Source organism: Bos indicus, chromosome 18 (genome assembly GCF_029378745.1).
Source record: "Bos indicus isolate NIAB-ARS_2022 breed Sahiwal x Tharparkar chromosome 18, NIAB-ARS_B.indTharparkar_mat_pri_1.0, whole genome shotgun sequence".
Classification (NCBI taxonomy): Eukaryota; Metazoa; Chordata; class Mammalia; order Artiodactyla; family Bovidae; genus Bos; species Bos indicus.
In genome coordinates, this window is record NC_091777.1 from 19,700,438 (window position 1) to 19,717,068 (window position 16,631).

Here is a 16,631-nt window from a genome sequence, read left to right on the forward strand (position 1 = left end):
CTAAACAACAATAACAATACCAACACTGTCTCATTGGGATGTTGGGAGAATTAATGTGTGTACTATTAGGGTTTGCTTTTACTTCTTTTTACCCTGCAGAGTGATCACTGGAGCAACTTTGTCTTGAGGGCTAATACTGGTCTTTCTTACTGGCCCTTCTCTCTTTACATGTATTGGAAAGATACAGAAACACTTTTTGATGGCTGGTATCTCTTGATCTCTGCAGTTTAGCTACTCATCAGAAACTTAGGAGCCAAATGGATTTAGATAATGTGATATCTCTCATCTCACATGGTCACCGACCCAACTCAGGAATGGGAGAGGCTCAGATAGCACAGCTCGAACATCCCAGGCATCCTGCCAAGTGCTTTATTTACGATGTCTGTCCTTGGCAACAACCCTGAGAAGCAGGTATTATTTCCTCCACTTTGCAGATATGGAAACTGGGGCAGGGAGGTTGAGTAACAAGGTAGGGGAGGATGGATCTGGTTTTAGACCATCTGCACCCATACTTCCTCTTTTCTTGGGAGAAGAGCTCATTGGTTGTAAAGAGAGGATGCAAGCCTCGTGTGTCTTAATCCTGTATCACCGTCAGGAAAGCTCGTTACCATCAAGGCCCCCTGACTTGTGCATGATGCTGACAGATGGATTTACCACCTCGGGCTCTGCCCCCTGAAGGAAGGATGCCTGGAAGCCTGTGCTTGGCATCTGGGTCTGCACCCTCTCACCTGAGAACAGAGCGCAGGCATCAGTACACACCAGGGGATGCATAGCTCCGAGCGTGGTACCCTGCTTAGCCCTTGGTTAATATTTGCTATTGGTATCATCAACCTCAGCTGGCTGTTCACGCATGGTTAACACTGTGCCATGGTGCAAGATTCCCAAAGGTGACAATTCCAAAGGTGACAATTGATATGTGTTTGTTTTTAAAAGAACATTTTTTCCCCTAGAGAATTTTGATATGATTGTTGGCAGCTGGAAATCCTGCATGCAAAATCAAAGTATTAGGAAAATATATATATTTTGCAGTCTCTATTCAATGCTCCTAGTTTATCCAGGTGGCATTAAGGGCAAAGACAGTCATCAGCTTTGGGAACAGAAGAGGAAACAACAATCACAGGGCCTGTCCTTTGAATGACCATAAATACAGCTTCAGTGTGCTCAGAGCGCTCTGTGAGAATTACCTTTTAGGCTTTGAGTTGAGAACAAATGGGTCAGTACCTGGTTGGGGGCAGTGAGTCTGTGATACTCTGTGGTCCTACCGCCTGGGGCTCTGGACCATCACTTCTCAATTTCCTATAAAAAGAACTAACCCCTGACCCTGGGAGTGGTTTGCTCATGTTGGTATAATATGAGGACGATGAAGGCAAAAGGCGAAGAGGCCAGCAGAAGATGAAATGCATCACCAACACAGTGGACATGACTATGAGCAAACTCTGGGAGATAGTGAAGGACAGGGAAGCCTGGTGTGTTGACTGCATGGGGTCCCCAAAAGACGGATATAACTTAGTGGCTGAACAACAACAACAAAAGGAAAAACAGCACCCCTGTGGACACATCCTAGACATGAGAACTTGTATTGCAGACGGTTGTATGAAGAGGATGGGGAAGTAGGTCTTGATTAGGGAATATTGTCCAGGTCCTTGATCTGGGCGCCCCAGTGGCCCAAGTACCATCCACTGCTGGCTCCACTCACATAAACTAGGATAAGCTTCCCATCTCAAGGTCTTTAGTTTAATCACATCTGTCTAATCCCTTTTGCAAGTAAGTTAACATATTCACACATGCTGTGAGTTAGAATGTGGGTGCCTTAGAGGGGCCACTGATGTGCCTGCTGCTTCCAGTAATCATAATGATAATAAACAGCATTCTGTGAGGGTGAACTGTATGTCACCATTCTTCCAAACTCTTCTTTTTCTCATTTCTTCCTAAAACAATCCTTCAAGGTGTGGTTTGCTCCCAGTTTTAAAGATAAGAATGCTAAAGCCAGAAAGGATGAGACGCTTGCCCAAGTTAATGGTAGACCCAGATTTCAAACTCAGGTGTATCTGACTTCAGAAACTGAGCTTCTGTGTCCTCAAGGCTTCTGTTTCCCTTTAGAAAGAACAGCTGAGGCTGAGTGGTGAGGGGACTTATCTAAGTCTACTGAACCAACATGGTGGGAGAGACATCAAAATGCAGGTCTTCTGATCCCAGCACAGTGCTCCTGATCTTCTCCAGAGCTCTTTGCAATGTCAGTAACGATAATGGTGCTAGGCAATGTCTTTTGAGCACTTCGTGTTGGACACTGAACAAAGAACATTATCTTCATTGATCCGCAAGTTTTTACATGGGTTCCTACCCGCAAAACGTAGGGACCACCACTTCTCTGTCCCATAGAGGAGAAAACTGAGTCTCAGGAAGGTTACATGCTGCTGCTGCTGCTGCTGCTAAGTCACAAGTCCATGGCTTGTTAGTGGAGAGCCAGGACAGGCACTGCCCATGCGTCACATCTCATTTCCTCGAGGCAGCCCACCCCTTATCAGGTCCCATTTTCACCATGGTCCCAGCTCCTCGGTTTCGTCTTCTGTCTTCCAGATGCCGCCTGTAAGAAGTACATGTCCAAGCTGAGGACCGTTATATCAGCTCAGTCTCGTTTCCTGAGCACCTACGATGGAGCAGAGAATCTTTGCCTGGAAGAAGTATATACAGAGAATGTTCTGGAAATCCAGATGGAGGTGGGCATGGCTGGACCTTCGCAGCAGAGCCCTACCACCCTAGGCCTGGAGGAGCTCTTCAGCACCCGTGACCATTTCAACAAAGAGGCAGACACTGTGCTGGTGGTGGGCGAGGCGGGCAGCGGCAAGAGCACGCTCTTGCAGCAGCTGCACCTGCTCTGGGCTTCCGGGCGGGCCTTCCAGGAATTTCTCTTCGTCTTCCCATTTAGCTGCCGGCAGCTGCAGTGCCTGGTGAAACCGCTGTCCATGCGGACGCTGCTCTTCGAACACTGCTGTTGGCCCGACCTTGGCCCCCAGGACGTCTTCCAGGTCCTCCTTGACCACCCTGAGCGCATCCTCTTAACCTTTGATGGCTTTGATGAGTTCAGGTTCAGGTTCACGGATCAGGAGCGTCACTGCTGTCCGACCGCCCCCACGTCAGTCCAGAGTCTGCTCTTCAACCTTCTGCAGGGCAACCTGCTAAAGAATGCCCGCAAGGTGTTGACCAGCCGCCCCAGCGCGGTATCGGCGAGCCTCCGAAAGCACGTGCGCACGGAACTCAGCCTCAAGGGCTTCTCGGAAGAGGGCATCGAACTGTACCTGAGGAAGCGGCATCGCGAGCCTGGGGTGGCCGACCGCCTCCTCTGCCTGCTCAGAGCCACCTCGGCCCTGCACGGTCTGTGCCACCTGCCTGTCTTCTCCTGGATGGTGTCCAAGTGCCACGAGGAGCTGTTGCTGCAGGGCCGGGGGTCCCCAAAGACCACCACGGATATGTACCTGCTGATCCTGCGGCACTTTCTGCTGCACGCCTCCCCGCTACCCTTAGCCAACCATGGCCTGGGACCCAGCCTGATTCAGGGCAGGCTCCCCACACTCCTGCATCTCGGCCGCCTGGCTCTCTGGGGCCTGGGCACATGCTGCTACGTGTTCTCAGCCAAACAGCTGCAGGCGGCACATGTCGACAGTGAGGACCTTTCTCTTGGCTTCCTGGTGCTTGCCAAGAGGGTTGTACCTGGGAGTACAGCCCCCCTGGAATTTCTGCATATCACTTTTCAGTGCTTCTTTGCTGCATTCTACCTCGCCCTCAGTGCCGACACCCCGCCATCCTCGCTCAGACATCTCTTCCAAGATCACAGGCCTGAAAGCTCGCCACTGGCCAGGGTGCTGCCCAAATTGTTCCTGCGGGGCTCCCGATGCAGAGAGGGCAGCGTGGCTGCTTTGCTGCAGGGGGCCGAGCCGCACAACCTCCAGATCACAGGGGCCTTCCTGGCGGGGCTGTTGTCACAGGAGCACCGGAGCTTGCTGGCAGAGTGCCAGGCCTCTGAGACGGCCCTGCTCCGGCGCTGGGATTGTGTCCAGCGGTGTCTGACCCGCAGCCTCCACGAGCATTTCCGCTCCATCCCACCCGCCTTGCCGGGTGAGGCCAAGAGCATGCACGCCCTGCCTGGCTTCCTCTGGCTTATCCGGAGCCTGTATGAGATGCAGGAGGAGCGACTGGCGCGGGAGGCCGTTCGCAGGCTGAACGTTGGGCACCTCAAGCTGACCTTCTGCGGTGTGGGCCCGGCCGAGTGTGCTGCCCTGGCCTTCGTGCTGCGCCACCTCCGGCGGCCTGTGGCCCTGCAGCTGGACCACAACTCTGTGGGCGACATCGGCGTGGAGCAGCTGCTGCCTTGCCTGGGTGTCTGCAAAGCTCTTTAGTGAGTGATGCTGGGTGATGCTGGCTGGGCACTGTGGGAATGCTGCCATCCTGGTGCAGGTAGGGGAGCCCCCTTTATGCTGGGAGCCAGGAGTCCAGGCCCAGCCCCTTTTCTGCAAAGACCTAGCGGAGATCCCTCCTCAGTCTGCACCTTAGATTCAACTTATGATAAGGATAGTTGAAATTCATGGAATGCCCCGTGTGCCAGGCACTGTACTACACTTTCCCCAGAATTGCCTCCTTTAATTTATTTTAAAATATTTTTTGCTCTGTGAGGCAAGTGGGATCTTAGTTCCCTGATCAGGGATCGAACCCACATCACCTGCATAAAAAGCACAGGGTCTTAACCATGGGACCGCCAGGGAAGTTCCAGAATTACCTTTTAATCCCCACAGCCACCCTGGGCTCTAGGAAGGGATGGTATTATCCCCGTGCTATGCATCCTTAGTTGGTTCAGCTGTGTCTGATTCTGTGACCCATGAACTGTAGCGGGCCAGAGTCCTCTGTCCATGGGATTCTCCAGGCAGGAATACTGGAGTGGGTTGCCATGCCCTCCTCCAGGGGATCTTCCCGACCCAGGGGTTGAACCCACGTCTTATGTCTCCTGCATTGGCACTGATGCCACCTGGGAAGCCCTTATTATCCCCAGTGTCCTTGATTTGAGGCTCTGAGAAGCAAAGTAACTTGTCCAAGATCACACAGGAAATGGCAGAACTGAGATTCACAATTGATAGCTTTCTCGTTACCAGTCTCTGCTCCCCACAAGCAACCTGTGTTATGGATGGGCTTCAGGGGCGCCATGGCAGCCTTGAAGTCACAGGCAAAGTTTGGTGTAATATGTGTCTGTATTAGGAACTACCCTCAAATCAGAGGTGACTACACCCCATGAGAGATTGCATTTTGATTTTTAAAAAGTTATTTATTAATTTATTCTTAATTGAAGTATAGTTGATTTACAATATTGTATTTGTTTTAGGTATACAGCAAAGTAATTAGTTATATACACACACACATATATATATGTCTATATATTTTCCTATTTTTTTCCATTCTAGTTTGTTATAAGATATTGAATATAGTTCTCTGTGGTATACAGTAAATCCTTATTGTTTATTTTATATTTGGTAGGGTACTTCCCTGGTGGCTCAGATGATAAAGAATCCACCTAGAATGCAGGAAACCCAGGTTCAATCCCTGGCTTGGGAAGATTCCCTGGAGGAAGGCATGGCAACCGACTTTAGTTTTCCTGCCTGGAGAATCCCATGGACAGAGGAGCCTGGTGGGCTACCGTCCATGGAGTTGCAAAGAGCTGGGCACGACTGAGCAACTAAGCACAGCACCCAGCGCAGCACACCTGTTAATCCCATACTCCCTTGAGAGTCTTCCAAGTCCCAGTGAGATGGAAATTTGGAGACCCAAGAGATAGACAGTGGCCACAGAGTTCCACCAGCTTTTTACTTCTTTATGTAGTGGAGACATTCTAACCTGGCCCTGCTGCTCTCAGCCCCCGTCTGAAGTTGTGAGCTTTCCCGCTTAGGAACGTCTGTGCCCCGCCCCCGTGGGCCTCTCTCCATCCACGGGCCAGACGAGGGCAGAGAGGTGCCCAGGTCAGGTGGCCAGCTTGCTGCAGGCTCCCAACTTCCCTTCCAGCCCTGAAAGGGGATTTCTGCTCCCTGTTTTAAACCTCTGAGAAAGCAGAAGTTGTAGCTTAAACTTAAAATCGACTCGCAGCCTCTCCAGGGCTTTATGTCTACTGTGGGGTACCTTATATTTACCTTGAGCAAGGAACAATCCTCTCCTTGACTATATTACGGTGGCATACCTTTCCCTGGACTAAAGCAGGGAGACTTTTTTCTCTGTGGAGCAAGTACCTAGATATGTATTAGAAACTGTGTGGTGGCTTTTGTTATCAGGACATATTTCTAAATATAATAATAATGTAGCATATAACATATCACAGAGAGTTGATATGTGTATGTGCTGTGCGGTTCTCAGTCTGTTCAGCCGTGTCTGACTCTTTTTGGCTCTCTGTAGCCCACCAGCCTCCTCTGTCCATGAGATTCTCCAGGCAGAAATACTGAAATGGGTTGTCATGCCCTCTTCCAGGGGATCTTCCCAACCCGGGGATTGAAGCCATGTCTCTTAAGTCTCCTTCATTGGGCAAGCAGGTTTTTTTTTTTTTTTTTTTTTAATCACTAGCGCCACCTGGGAAGCCCCTAATATGTATGTGATACAGTTAACATATGTGATAAATATGAATATATAGGGAGGAAGCTGTTGGGTGATTTGAGGAGAGTTTAATAAAGGGAAGCTTACAAAAGCTTGGGCAGGAGTTAGGAAGAGCAGAGAGGGATGATGCAGGCTCCTGGGGCTGGGGGTGGGGTAGGGATAGGGCTGTTAGCCTCCTTAGGCCTGAATGTGAAGAGCCGACTCATTAGAAAAGACCCTGATGCTGGGAAAGATTGAGGGCAGGAGGAGAAGGGGACAACAGAGGATGAGATGGTTGGATGGCATCTCCAATTTGATGGACATGAGTTTGAGCAAGCTCCGGGAGTTGGTGATGAACAGGGAAGCCTGGCGTGCTGCAGTCCATGGGGTTGCAAAGAGTCGGACACAACTGAGCGACTGAACACCAGCAACAAGGCCTGAAGGGGTGGGGGTGGGTGAGTGGTTATTGGCTGAGAGGTGGGTGTGGAGAGGGCTGCCTGGAAGGATGGAGGCTGCAGCAGCCTGGAACGGTGAGGGCTGCAGGTAAACCCTGGACCTTCTTCTCCTCCTCACTCTTGCTTTAACCCACAGGGAACCCCCAGTCAGGGTGTCTATAGGAATCAGCCCCCCAGGACTAACAGCCAGGTGGAGAAAGGGAGAGTGGGTCTGGCTGTGTAGATGGATCATGACAGCACAATTCTCTAGTTCCTCAGGAAGGAGGAATCATAATTTTTTTTTCACTCAGGAATTTTGAGACCTGTCTGTGGGAGCTGTTTTCCTGATAGAAATATGAATGAGCATTTGGATAGTGGACCCATAGTTCTTGAAGGGGTCCTTGGACCCCCAAGAGGTCAAGAACCTCTGGTCTGGATGATCCACAGTAGATGGATCCCTAGGATGAATGGACCCCTTCTCCTTGGCTGGGAAATGTGACTCCCACATGGCCTGGAAGGGTTGGGTAGAGACAGGGCCCCTGCCTCTATTTTCAGAGAAATGTGAGGGTGGGCTGGTTCTAGTGTTCAGACCAGAGTGTGCAAAGGGGGCTTGTGGCAATGCAAGTTCTTGGGCCTGTTCCCAGAATTCTCATTCTGTAGGTCTGAGGTGGGGCCCTGGAGTTTAAGTTTTTAACAAAGTGATTCTGCTACAAGAGCTTCAAGGCCATACTATGAAGACTGCAGGTCTGTGGGAACCAGCTTGAATTTCCATTAGCAGTGAAAGTCCCTGAGCAAGTTCCACCACACTTTGCCCTGCACACACTTAAGTACTGAAACTGCCATCGTCATGGGGGAGAGGCGGGTAGCAACCGTGAGCCTGCTGAGTGGGCATTTCCTGTGTGTAGAGGGACAGACAGAGACAGAGAGGGAGTGAGGGAGGCGGGCAGAGAGGGAAAAAGAGACAGAGACAGGAGGGAAGGAAGTGGGGAAGAGAGAGAAAGGATGAGAGAGGGAGGTTTCTCTCCCACGGCGCCAAACTGTGTCTCTCCCACTCCAAGTTGTTTCCATGCCAACCGAAACCCTCAGGCTCCAAGAAGCCCCTACACAAGGTGCCCCGTGCATGCAGATTTCTTGAGAACCAGTTCTGACTCTAGGGCCATGGCTTTCAAAGTTTTCGGACCACGACCCCACGGTGAAGGAGAGTGTAAGCGAGCACCCAGACATGTCAAACTGAAATTTCACAAAATGACTTTCTCTTACTAACCCTGGCACACTTTGCTCTCTTTTTCCTTGCTGTTCTGTTTCCAGTTTAAGAAGGCTGCTCCAGACCTTCAGAGTTGATTTCATGACCCACCCATGCATGAATCTGACCTGAGAGCCCTGAGCAGGCTGTAAGGGAGAGGCCACGTGACGTTGTGGTTTACAGGAGACTGTGGAGCCAGAGCGACTGAACACAACACACACACATACACACACACACACACACACACACACGGAGCTGGAACACCTAGGCTCCAATCTTTTAGCCCCTGTGCAACCTTGGTGAAGTCACTTCGCTTGCTGGGCCTCAGCAAGTTTTCTTCTCTCTCATGAGCATCATAATAGTACCTACTTCATCAGATTAAAGAGGATTAAACATCAGTACTATTGGGCAGTGCTCCATACGGATGAGCGATCAGATTACAGGTAGCTTTCACTCTGTGCCGGGTGCTCCCAGGGCTTTATGTGCACTGTCTCTTTAAATCCCCACCAGAGCCCAGTGAGGCTGCTTTACCTTCCTGACTGTCCAGGATCAGAACTTTCTTTGAAGGACTCCAGAGAGCCTGAGGTGTTAACCTTTAAGTCAGGCCCCAAGCTGACCAAAAGATGCAGAATCACGGGTACAGTGAATAAAATACACGGATCCCTGAGCCCCGCCTCACACTTGCAGACTCACCAGCTCTGGGGAAGGGGCCAGAGAGTCTATTTTAGGAGCACTATATGACTGATCTTGTGACCAGGTGAGCTTTGGGGAACACCGTTCCCAAAGAGAAATGTTGGAAGGGACCTGCCAGGCAGAGGCTGGCTTGCAGGAGTATTGACATAGGGTGTGTGCTCACTTCCAAAGTCTTAGCCATTCTTGTCTGAATTTCCATCTGGTCGCCTGGATGGTGGTAACCACCATAACCCCCAGCGGTGGCCTGTCTAGTTCCCCGTGCTTTCCCCATGTTCCTTCTCACCTCGGAACTTTCGCGATGCTCCTTTCTCTTTTACAGAGCTGGAAACAGTGCCAGCGATTAGGTAGGGCCTTCCTAAGGATTCCAGTGTTCTTTAGTAGAGACTCTGGGTCCCCAATTCCAAAGCCCTCCACCCCACCGAGCGTATGACATTAGTACCCTGGCCAGGCACAGGGAGGGTGTCCACTTTTCTGGGGTGCTCTGTCCTTGTGGCATTTCTCAGAAGCTTAGAGGCTGGCACTTCGGGGTTAAGCAAAAGTCTCTGTGGGGGTTTTGTCCATTTTTTTCCCCTCTCTCATTGGCTCTGTGTTCAGATTTCTTTATTTTGTCTTTGTTTAGCTTGCGAGATAACAACATCTCAGACCGAGGCATCTGCAAGTTGGTTGAACATGCTCTTCGCTGTGAGCAGCTGCAGAAGTTAGCGTAAGTCAGGCTGTGGACATTGGGCCCCATGTCCCCAGACTCAGCCCAAGCCATGCCGCCTGGGCAGCAATTGTGAGCGAGTGATGGGCTGGGATGTTTGCATGGCCAGAGGGCACAGGGGACTCCTGAGGGAGCCAGTGACCCAGGGTTGGGGTGGTCACTGTCCACTATGCTTTATCTCCATGTCTCTTCTCTCTCGGAACTTTCCAGTCTTTTCAACAACAAGTTGACCGATGGCTGTGCACACTCCATGGCCAGGCTCCTTGCGTGCAAGCAGAACTTCTTGGCTTTGAGGTGAGCCTGGGGCTTCCCTACTCCTGGAGACTTTCGTCCCCACAACTGAGTCAGTTTGGTCTGGTCTCGCCCCATAATGCGCATATGACCTCACCTCGCTGAAAACAAGGACAGTGTCTCATTCTGAACAGGGCTTCACTGATGCTGTGACCTCCCCAGCAAACTCTGGACCAATGCTGCTGAGGCTTCCTGCCCTTTGACCTTTAGCTCCCAGGACTGAAGAGGGTTTCCAGGACCTTTTTTCTTCCTTGTGTCTCAGAGTATCACTGGCTCTCTGGGGCGATCCATTCCCTGATTGGTACACTGAGCACGCGTTGGGTCGGGGTAGGAATGCAGCAGTCACTTGCCACCACAGAGGCAGACGGTGGCCAAAAAGCTCTCAGAAAGTCCCTTTATTGGTGGGTCCAGTGCTGAGCTTCCCTGGTGGCTGACACAGTAAAGAATATGCCTGCAATGCAGGAGACATGGCTCCAGTCCCTGTGTTGGAAATGTCTCCTGGAGTAGGAAATGGCTGTCTACTCCAGAATTCTTGCCTGGAAAATTCCGTGGACAGAGGAGTCTGCTACAGTCTGTGGGATCGCAAAGAGTTGGACAGGACTGAGCAACTAACACTTTCACTTTCTAGCCTGGAAAGGCTGAGTTTCTGCTGCTCCCCACCCTCTCAGCCTCAAGTGGAATCTCTTTCCCATCTGACACCATTGCATCATCCCCCCAGCTGGTCCATGGGTTGGCCTGGCTTCTTTTTCCCTTTGAGATGTTCTTGCCTCCTGGGTTTATGAGGCAGGGTTGTTGTTGTTCGTTTGCTAAGCTGTGTCCAACTCTTTGTGACCCCATGGACTGCAGCACGCCAGGCTTCCCTGTCCTTCACCATCTCTTGGAGTTTGCTCAAACTCATGTCCATTGAGTCTGTGATGCCATCCAACCATCTCATCCTCTGTCACCCCCTTTTCCTCCCGCCCTCAATCTTTCCCAGCATCAGGGTCTTTTCCAGTGAGTCAGCTCTTCACATCCAGTGGCCAAAGTATTGGAGTTTCAGCTTCAAAGTGAAGAATTGCTTCCATGCATTTGGGGATGAGCTGCCATTTTAAAATTGTTGACTCAGTCTCAGGCAGGGCCACTGAGGCCAACACCAGAGGCACCATTCTGTACTGAGGACTCTCTTCTGCCTCCACCACCTGCTACCCTCAGCTCAGGAAGCCAAGAGCGGCTGTGGCCAGAGCTGGGCTGGTGCAACCTCCAGGGAGGGCTGTAGGGTAACAAAAGGTGCTGCTCCCAGAACTTGAGAGATCTGTGTTTTGGGTTAATATAGCATCTCAGTGAGAACACAGGACTCTGCAGCCAGACTGACCAAGGTTTGGATCCAGCATCCCTGAGACTTGAATCCTCATTAGCTGTGTGACCTTGGGTCACACAGTCACTTCTGTTTTCTGTGTCTCTGTTTTCCCTTCTATAAAATGGAGAAAGTAATTATAGCTCATAGCTCATAGGTAGTTGTGATGATTAGAAAGTGAAAGTTGCTCAGTCATGCCCAACTCTTTCTGATGCCATGGACTGTAGGTCATGGACTTCTCCAGGCCAGAATACTGGAGTGGGTAGCCTTTCCTTTCTCCAGGGGATCTTCCCAACCCAGGGATCGAACCAGGCTCTCCTGCATTGTAGGCGAATTCTTTAACAGCTGAGCTATCAGGGAAGCCCAAGAATACTGGAGTGGGTAGCCTATTCCTTCTCCAGGGGATCTTCCCGACCCAGGAATCGAACCAGAGTCTCCTGCACTGTAGGCAGATTCTTTACCAGCTGAGCTACCAGGGAAGCCCTGTGACGATTAAGCAAGTTAATATACATAGAAAGCTGGCACAGTATCTCAGGTTCTTTCCATAGTGAACTTAGTGCCCGAGAGATGGTGGATAAATCATATAAGTTCTCAGCATGTTGATCCTGTTTGTCCAGTCCTCCAAGGAGGGATTAGATACTCAACAAATTTGCTGGGGGAAATGCCTATGGGGGGAAATTGGGGAAGGGAGCTGGAGGGGGAGGCTGGGAGAGCCGCAGGTCTGACCCTGAGGGAGGGAGAGAGGAAAGGAAGGGTTGTTAGGAGGAAGCATCATAGACCCCAGTGCAGCTTGGGGAGAAGACAGAGGCTGCTGGGGAGTCCTCCAGCCAGTGTGCCCGACAGAGGAGGCTCAGGTCTCCCAGTCCTTGGCTGGCAGCAGCCCGTGGGAAGCAGGCCTTGGGGCAGAGGGGGCACTGGACTTGCCAGCACAGCAACTGGGGCCTTTGGTTACCCAGGAAGGGCAGAGGTCTGTCAGCTTAAAGTGAATGAAACTTCTCTGAAAGATGAAACTGGCAGTATTATTCCAGGAAGCCTGGAGCTGTGGGTGAGAGTTCCGGGGACCTCCCTGAAACTCTCTGAGGTGCCCAAATTTTGCTGAAACCCCCTCCTCCACCCCTGCCCGAAGGCTTAGCAGGATCCTTTTCTTTCTTTTAGCCACCAGAGCCCCCCTACCCCTCAGGCACTTTCAAAACAGGTAGATGCCACCTGCAGCCACCATGGATGGGGCAGGCTGCGGGAGGAAAGCAGGGTCCAGCGCCCGCCCACAGTCTGAGGAGACGGTGGAAGAGTGAGTCACTCCCTCCCTGGGAAAGCCGCCTCCCTGGACTGTTGTGGTTCCTGCTCCTACCTGTCACACTGCTTTGCAAAACAGGCCCTTCCATGCCTCTCCCTTTGCTGGTGGAAAATGAAGTCGCAGGAGCATTCAGTGAGCCCCCTGAGCTGCAGCAGCACACACCGCGTCTCCAGCTGGAATTGGAGGACTGGTCCCTGTTTCTCTATCCGGGCCACACTCCCTGGGCACCCCACTCCCCAGACCCAGGTCTGGGGGAGCAGTAAGGGTCCTCCTGCCCTGCCCTCTGTCTCAGTCTCTCCTCTCTCTTCCCTTCCAGGCTAGGAAACAACCACATCACGGCTGCGGGAGCCGAGGTGCTTGCCCAGGGGCTCAGAACTAACAACTCCTTGCAGTTTTTGGGGTAGGTGGGATTCTGGGGCAGAGGGGCAGCATGCAGGGGTTGGGGGCTTGCGAGGATTTAGGAGCGGGTGAAACCAATTCTTCAGCCCCAAGATCTCTGAGACAACCCCCCAGCCCCCGCCTCCACCCCCGGCCCAGGCTGCAATGGGGAGGGAGAGCGTGGGCGGCCCTTGTTGCCTCTGCCTTGCTTTTTACTCAATAAACAGGAAGCTCAGGATGTCAGGGTTGGGGGAGGGCAGAGCCCACGAGCAGTGGCAGGAAGCCCTCTGGTCCTCCAGAGCGCTGGAGCTGTGTTTCTTACCTTGGTCTATATGTGGGAACCACTGGGGAGCTCCTGAAGAAGGCCACTCTCTGCCCCAGGCTAATTAAATGAATTATCTACATGCAAGGTCTGGAATCAGTAATGTAAAAAAGCTCCCCAGATGATGTGCAGCTTGGGGTGAGAGCCAAGGAAAGAGCAGGAAGTAGGGAAGTTTGGACCCTGGACCTTGGATGGGAGGAGGCTGCACCAGGTCCTACAGAGCCCTGGCTTCCTGTGGGGTCATGCCAGGCAGGGGAGAGGGGTCAGACACAGGAGGGAAGGGCAGTCCGCAGACCTCAGAGCCCCCGAGTGGGGTTTTCTCTGTTTGCTGGGCAGACAGGGTTGTACCTGTCTAGTCCCCTGGAGGCTCTTTCCTGTCCTGTTTTGCCCTGGTGTAAACCAGGGTCTATTTGAAAACAAAACAAAACAAGCAAACAAACAAAAAAATGGGGATTTTAGAACCCAAGACTGTAGGAAGAATGACTTTAGGACCTGGGTGTTCCAACCCATTTTACAGGCAGGCAAGTTGCCCACCGGCTCTGTTTGAGCCCCGAGTGGGACTGTGTTGCTGGAGAGATAAGACCGTGTCCAAAATGTATCAGTAGCATCACAGAGTCTAGGAGAGGGTGGCCTCGGCCCCACTGAGCTCCTTCCTTCTTGAGATCACATCTGGGGTGTTTAGCTTTCAACACCTGTTGATGAAGGTACCTGTCTGGGCTTGGTCTTGTGCTAAAACCCCCAAGCACTCTCACGTGATACAAACTATTATGTAACTTGCTTTTTTTTTTTTCTTAACATTGTATTTTTACACATATTTTGTTCATATCACATGACCTCACTTTTAAAAAGAATAACTGCTTAGTATTCCAGTGGTTTGATGTCGTGAAGTGTTTAGTTGGTTTCATGCACACTTTAGGTTGTGGGCAGGGTTTTTGCTATTACAGTGTCGCACCCTGGAGTGCAGAGTGGTGCTGGCATGGGGCCAGAGCTCATTAAGTGTTCACCTTATGAGTGAAAGTGCAGCGAGCATCCCAGCCCTCTCTGCCCATGTGGGCACCTCCAGGTCCTTCGTAACTTCCCACATGGGAAATAGCCAGGTGCCAAAGTATGAGCTGGGCTCCATCTTGGAAGGGGGTGTTTCCCAATTAGGGTGGGTCTGAGGGGGAGGAGCCAGAAGGTGAAGGGGGCTGGAGGCTGCGAAGGAATGGGGATGTGACAAAGGAGCAAGAGATGAAGAACCGGTGTGTGGAAGAAGAGTTCGCCTTGTTCTGGGTGGTCCTAGAGGTGGCTAGGGACTCGTGGGTGGCAGTGAGCAGAAGCAGGTCTAACCCAATGCCAGGGAAAATGTCACAACTGTGAATTGGCATTGAGAATGAGTTCCCCGTCCCTGAGACTATGCACTGGGTGGACCTCTTAACTATTTTGAAAGTCTGATTTAAAGAAACTAAAAAGTCTAATTGAAGTTTGGCCATCCCTCCAAAAAGATGGAGGCAGGCTCACTTTGCTGGGACCTGAGTCCCCCTGAGGCCTTTCTGGGACTGGGGAGTCCTGCCCCTCTGCCTGGGGCTGCAGAGAGGAGGGGCATGTGTCTCGAACACAAAGCAGGTTCTCACTGACACTGTTTACTCTGTTGAAACTTTCAGGTTCTGGGGCAACCAGGTGGGTGACGAGGGGGCCCAGGCCTTGGCTGCAGCCTTGGGTGATCACCAGAGCTTGAGGTGGCTCAGGTAAGCCTCAGAGTTCGTCCCGCAGTTGGTGGGGGAAGCCAGTGTGAGGAGGGAGGAGCTTGGGCCAGTTATGAAGGTCTGTGAACTTTATTTTCACCCGCTGTGTTAGACAATGGGATGAGAAGGAAAGAGCACTGGAGTTGAAGTCAGGACACCTGAGTCTTTCTGGGTGTCTTTGGATCCCTTTTCCTCTCAGGGGTCTTGTTTCCAGTCTGTACTCAGAAGATCTTGGGCTAGATAGGATAGTTTAGTTGCTCAGTTGTCTCCTACTGTTTTTGATCCCGTGGACTGTAGTCCGCCAGGCTCCTCTGACCATGGGATTCTCCAGGCAAGAATACTGGAATGGGTTGCCATTTCCTCCTCCAGGGGATCTTCCCAACCCAGGAATTGAACCTGGGTCTCCCACACCTCCTGTCTCCTGCATTGCAGGCGGATTCTTTATCCACGGAGCCATTGGGGAAGCCCTGAATCAGATACACTTTTTAAAGATCATTTTTTAATTTAGACTGTCCTGGATCTTTGTTGCTTTTCTCTAGTGTAAAGAGCGGGTGCTGCTCTCTAGTTGCAGTGCGTGGGCTTCTTGTTGCGGTGGCTTCTCTTGTCGTGGAGCACGGGCTCTAGGGCACATGGGCTTCAGTAGTTGCTGCACGTGGGCTCAGTGGTTGTGGCTCTCGGGCTCTAGAGCGCAACCTCAGTAGCGGCACAAGGGCATATGGGATCTCCCTAGACCAGGCATTGAACCCGTGTCTCCTGCGTTGGCTGGTGGAGTCTTTAGCACTGAGCCACCAGGGAAGCCTTGGATCAGCTACACTTTATCTCCAGAGTCAATTCCAGTCTGATAGTGGGAGCTGCTTATTCTAAAAAACTGCTTCTGGACTTAATGAAAAAGAGCCCTGTAAACGATTAGTCTGAAATGGAGCAGGCCAGGACTTGTGGCAATGTGTGCCATGCATTTTGCCCTTCTTGAGTTATCTTTGAAGTCCCTCACTGCTCTGACATATTTTTGTTTTTTGACGACATCCAGCCTGGTGGGGAACAACATTGGCAGCGTGGGTGCTCAAGCCTTAGCATTGATGTTGGAAAAGAATATGGCCCTGGAAGAACTCTGGTGAGTTTAGGGGATTCATCTCTCTAGGGAGGCAGACACTAGCCTTTTTTCATTCTCTGGCCTCATCTGTGGAAGCTGATGTGTGTGTAAGACCAAGATGGATGACTGCGTGATTGGGTGATTGTGTTTGTCTTTGTCCTAAGTGGCATGAAGCTGATAGAGCCTGGCTAATTCTTTTCATTGAATTTTTCAAGCCAATATGATTGGTTTGTTGGTTTGTGTGCTTCCTCCATGGCTTATAATGGTTCAGAGCACAGAGTCTGGAATCCAGCAGGCTGAGCTTCAAGTCCTGCTGTGATCTTAAGCAAGTTAAGTAACAGGCTCTGAATCTCAGGCTTCTTACCTGTAAAATGAGAGTATGGATGCTTTCAACTATTAAATACTTCTGTAAGAATTTAATGAGATAACACCTGTAAGTAGCTTCGTACAGTGTCTGGCATATGTGGAAGCGCTCCATAAATGTGAAATTGTAATAGGATAGTGTCTCAACGGACATGAACTTGAG

The 16,631-nt window shown here is 51.2% G+C and overlaps 1 protein-coding gene across 6 annotated transcripts in view; it reads left to right on the forward strand.

Moving 5' to 3' along the window:
* Positions 1-16,631, forward strand: part of NOD2 (nucleotide binding oligomerization domain containing 2) — a 34,263-nt gene that overhangs the window by 9,058 nt on the left and 8,574 nt on the right. For all 6 annotated transcript variants that reach the window (XM_019979821.2, XM_019979820.2, XM_019979823.2 and 3 more), the window contains 6 exons: positions 2,578-4,393; positions 9,590-9,673; positions 9,884-9,967; positions 12,908-12,991; positions 14,935-15,018; positions 16,043-16,126. In XM_019979821.2, coding sequence (XP_019835380.2) covers positions 2,578-4,393; positions 9,590-9,673; positions 9,884-9,967; positions 12,908-12,991; positions 14,935-15,018; positions 16,043-16,126 — 2,236 coding nt within the window. The remainder of the gene's footprint in view (positions 1-2,577; positions 4,394-9,589; positions 9,674-9,883; positions 9,968-12,907; positions 12,992-14,934; positions 15,019-16,042; positions 16,127-16,631) is intronic.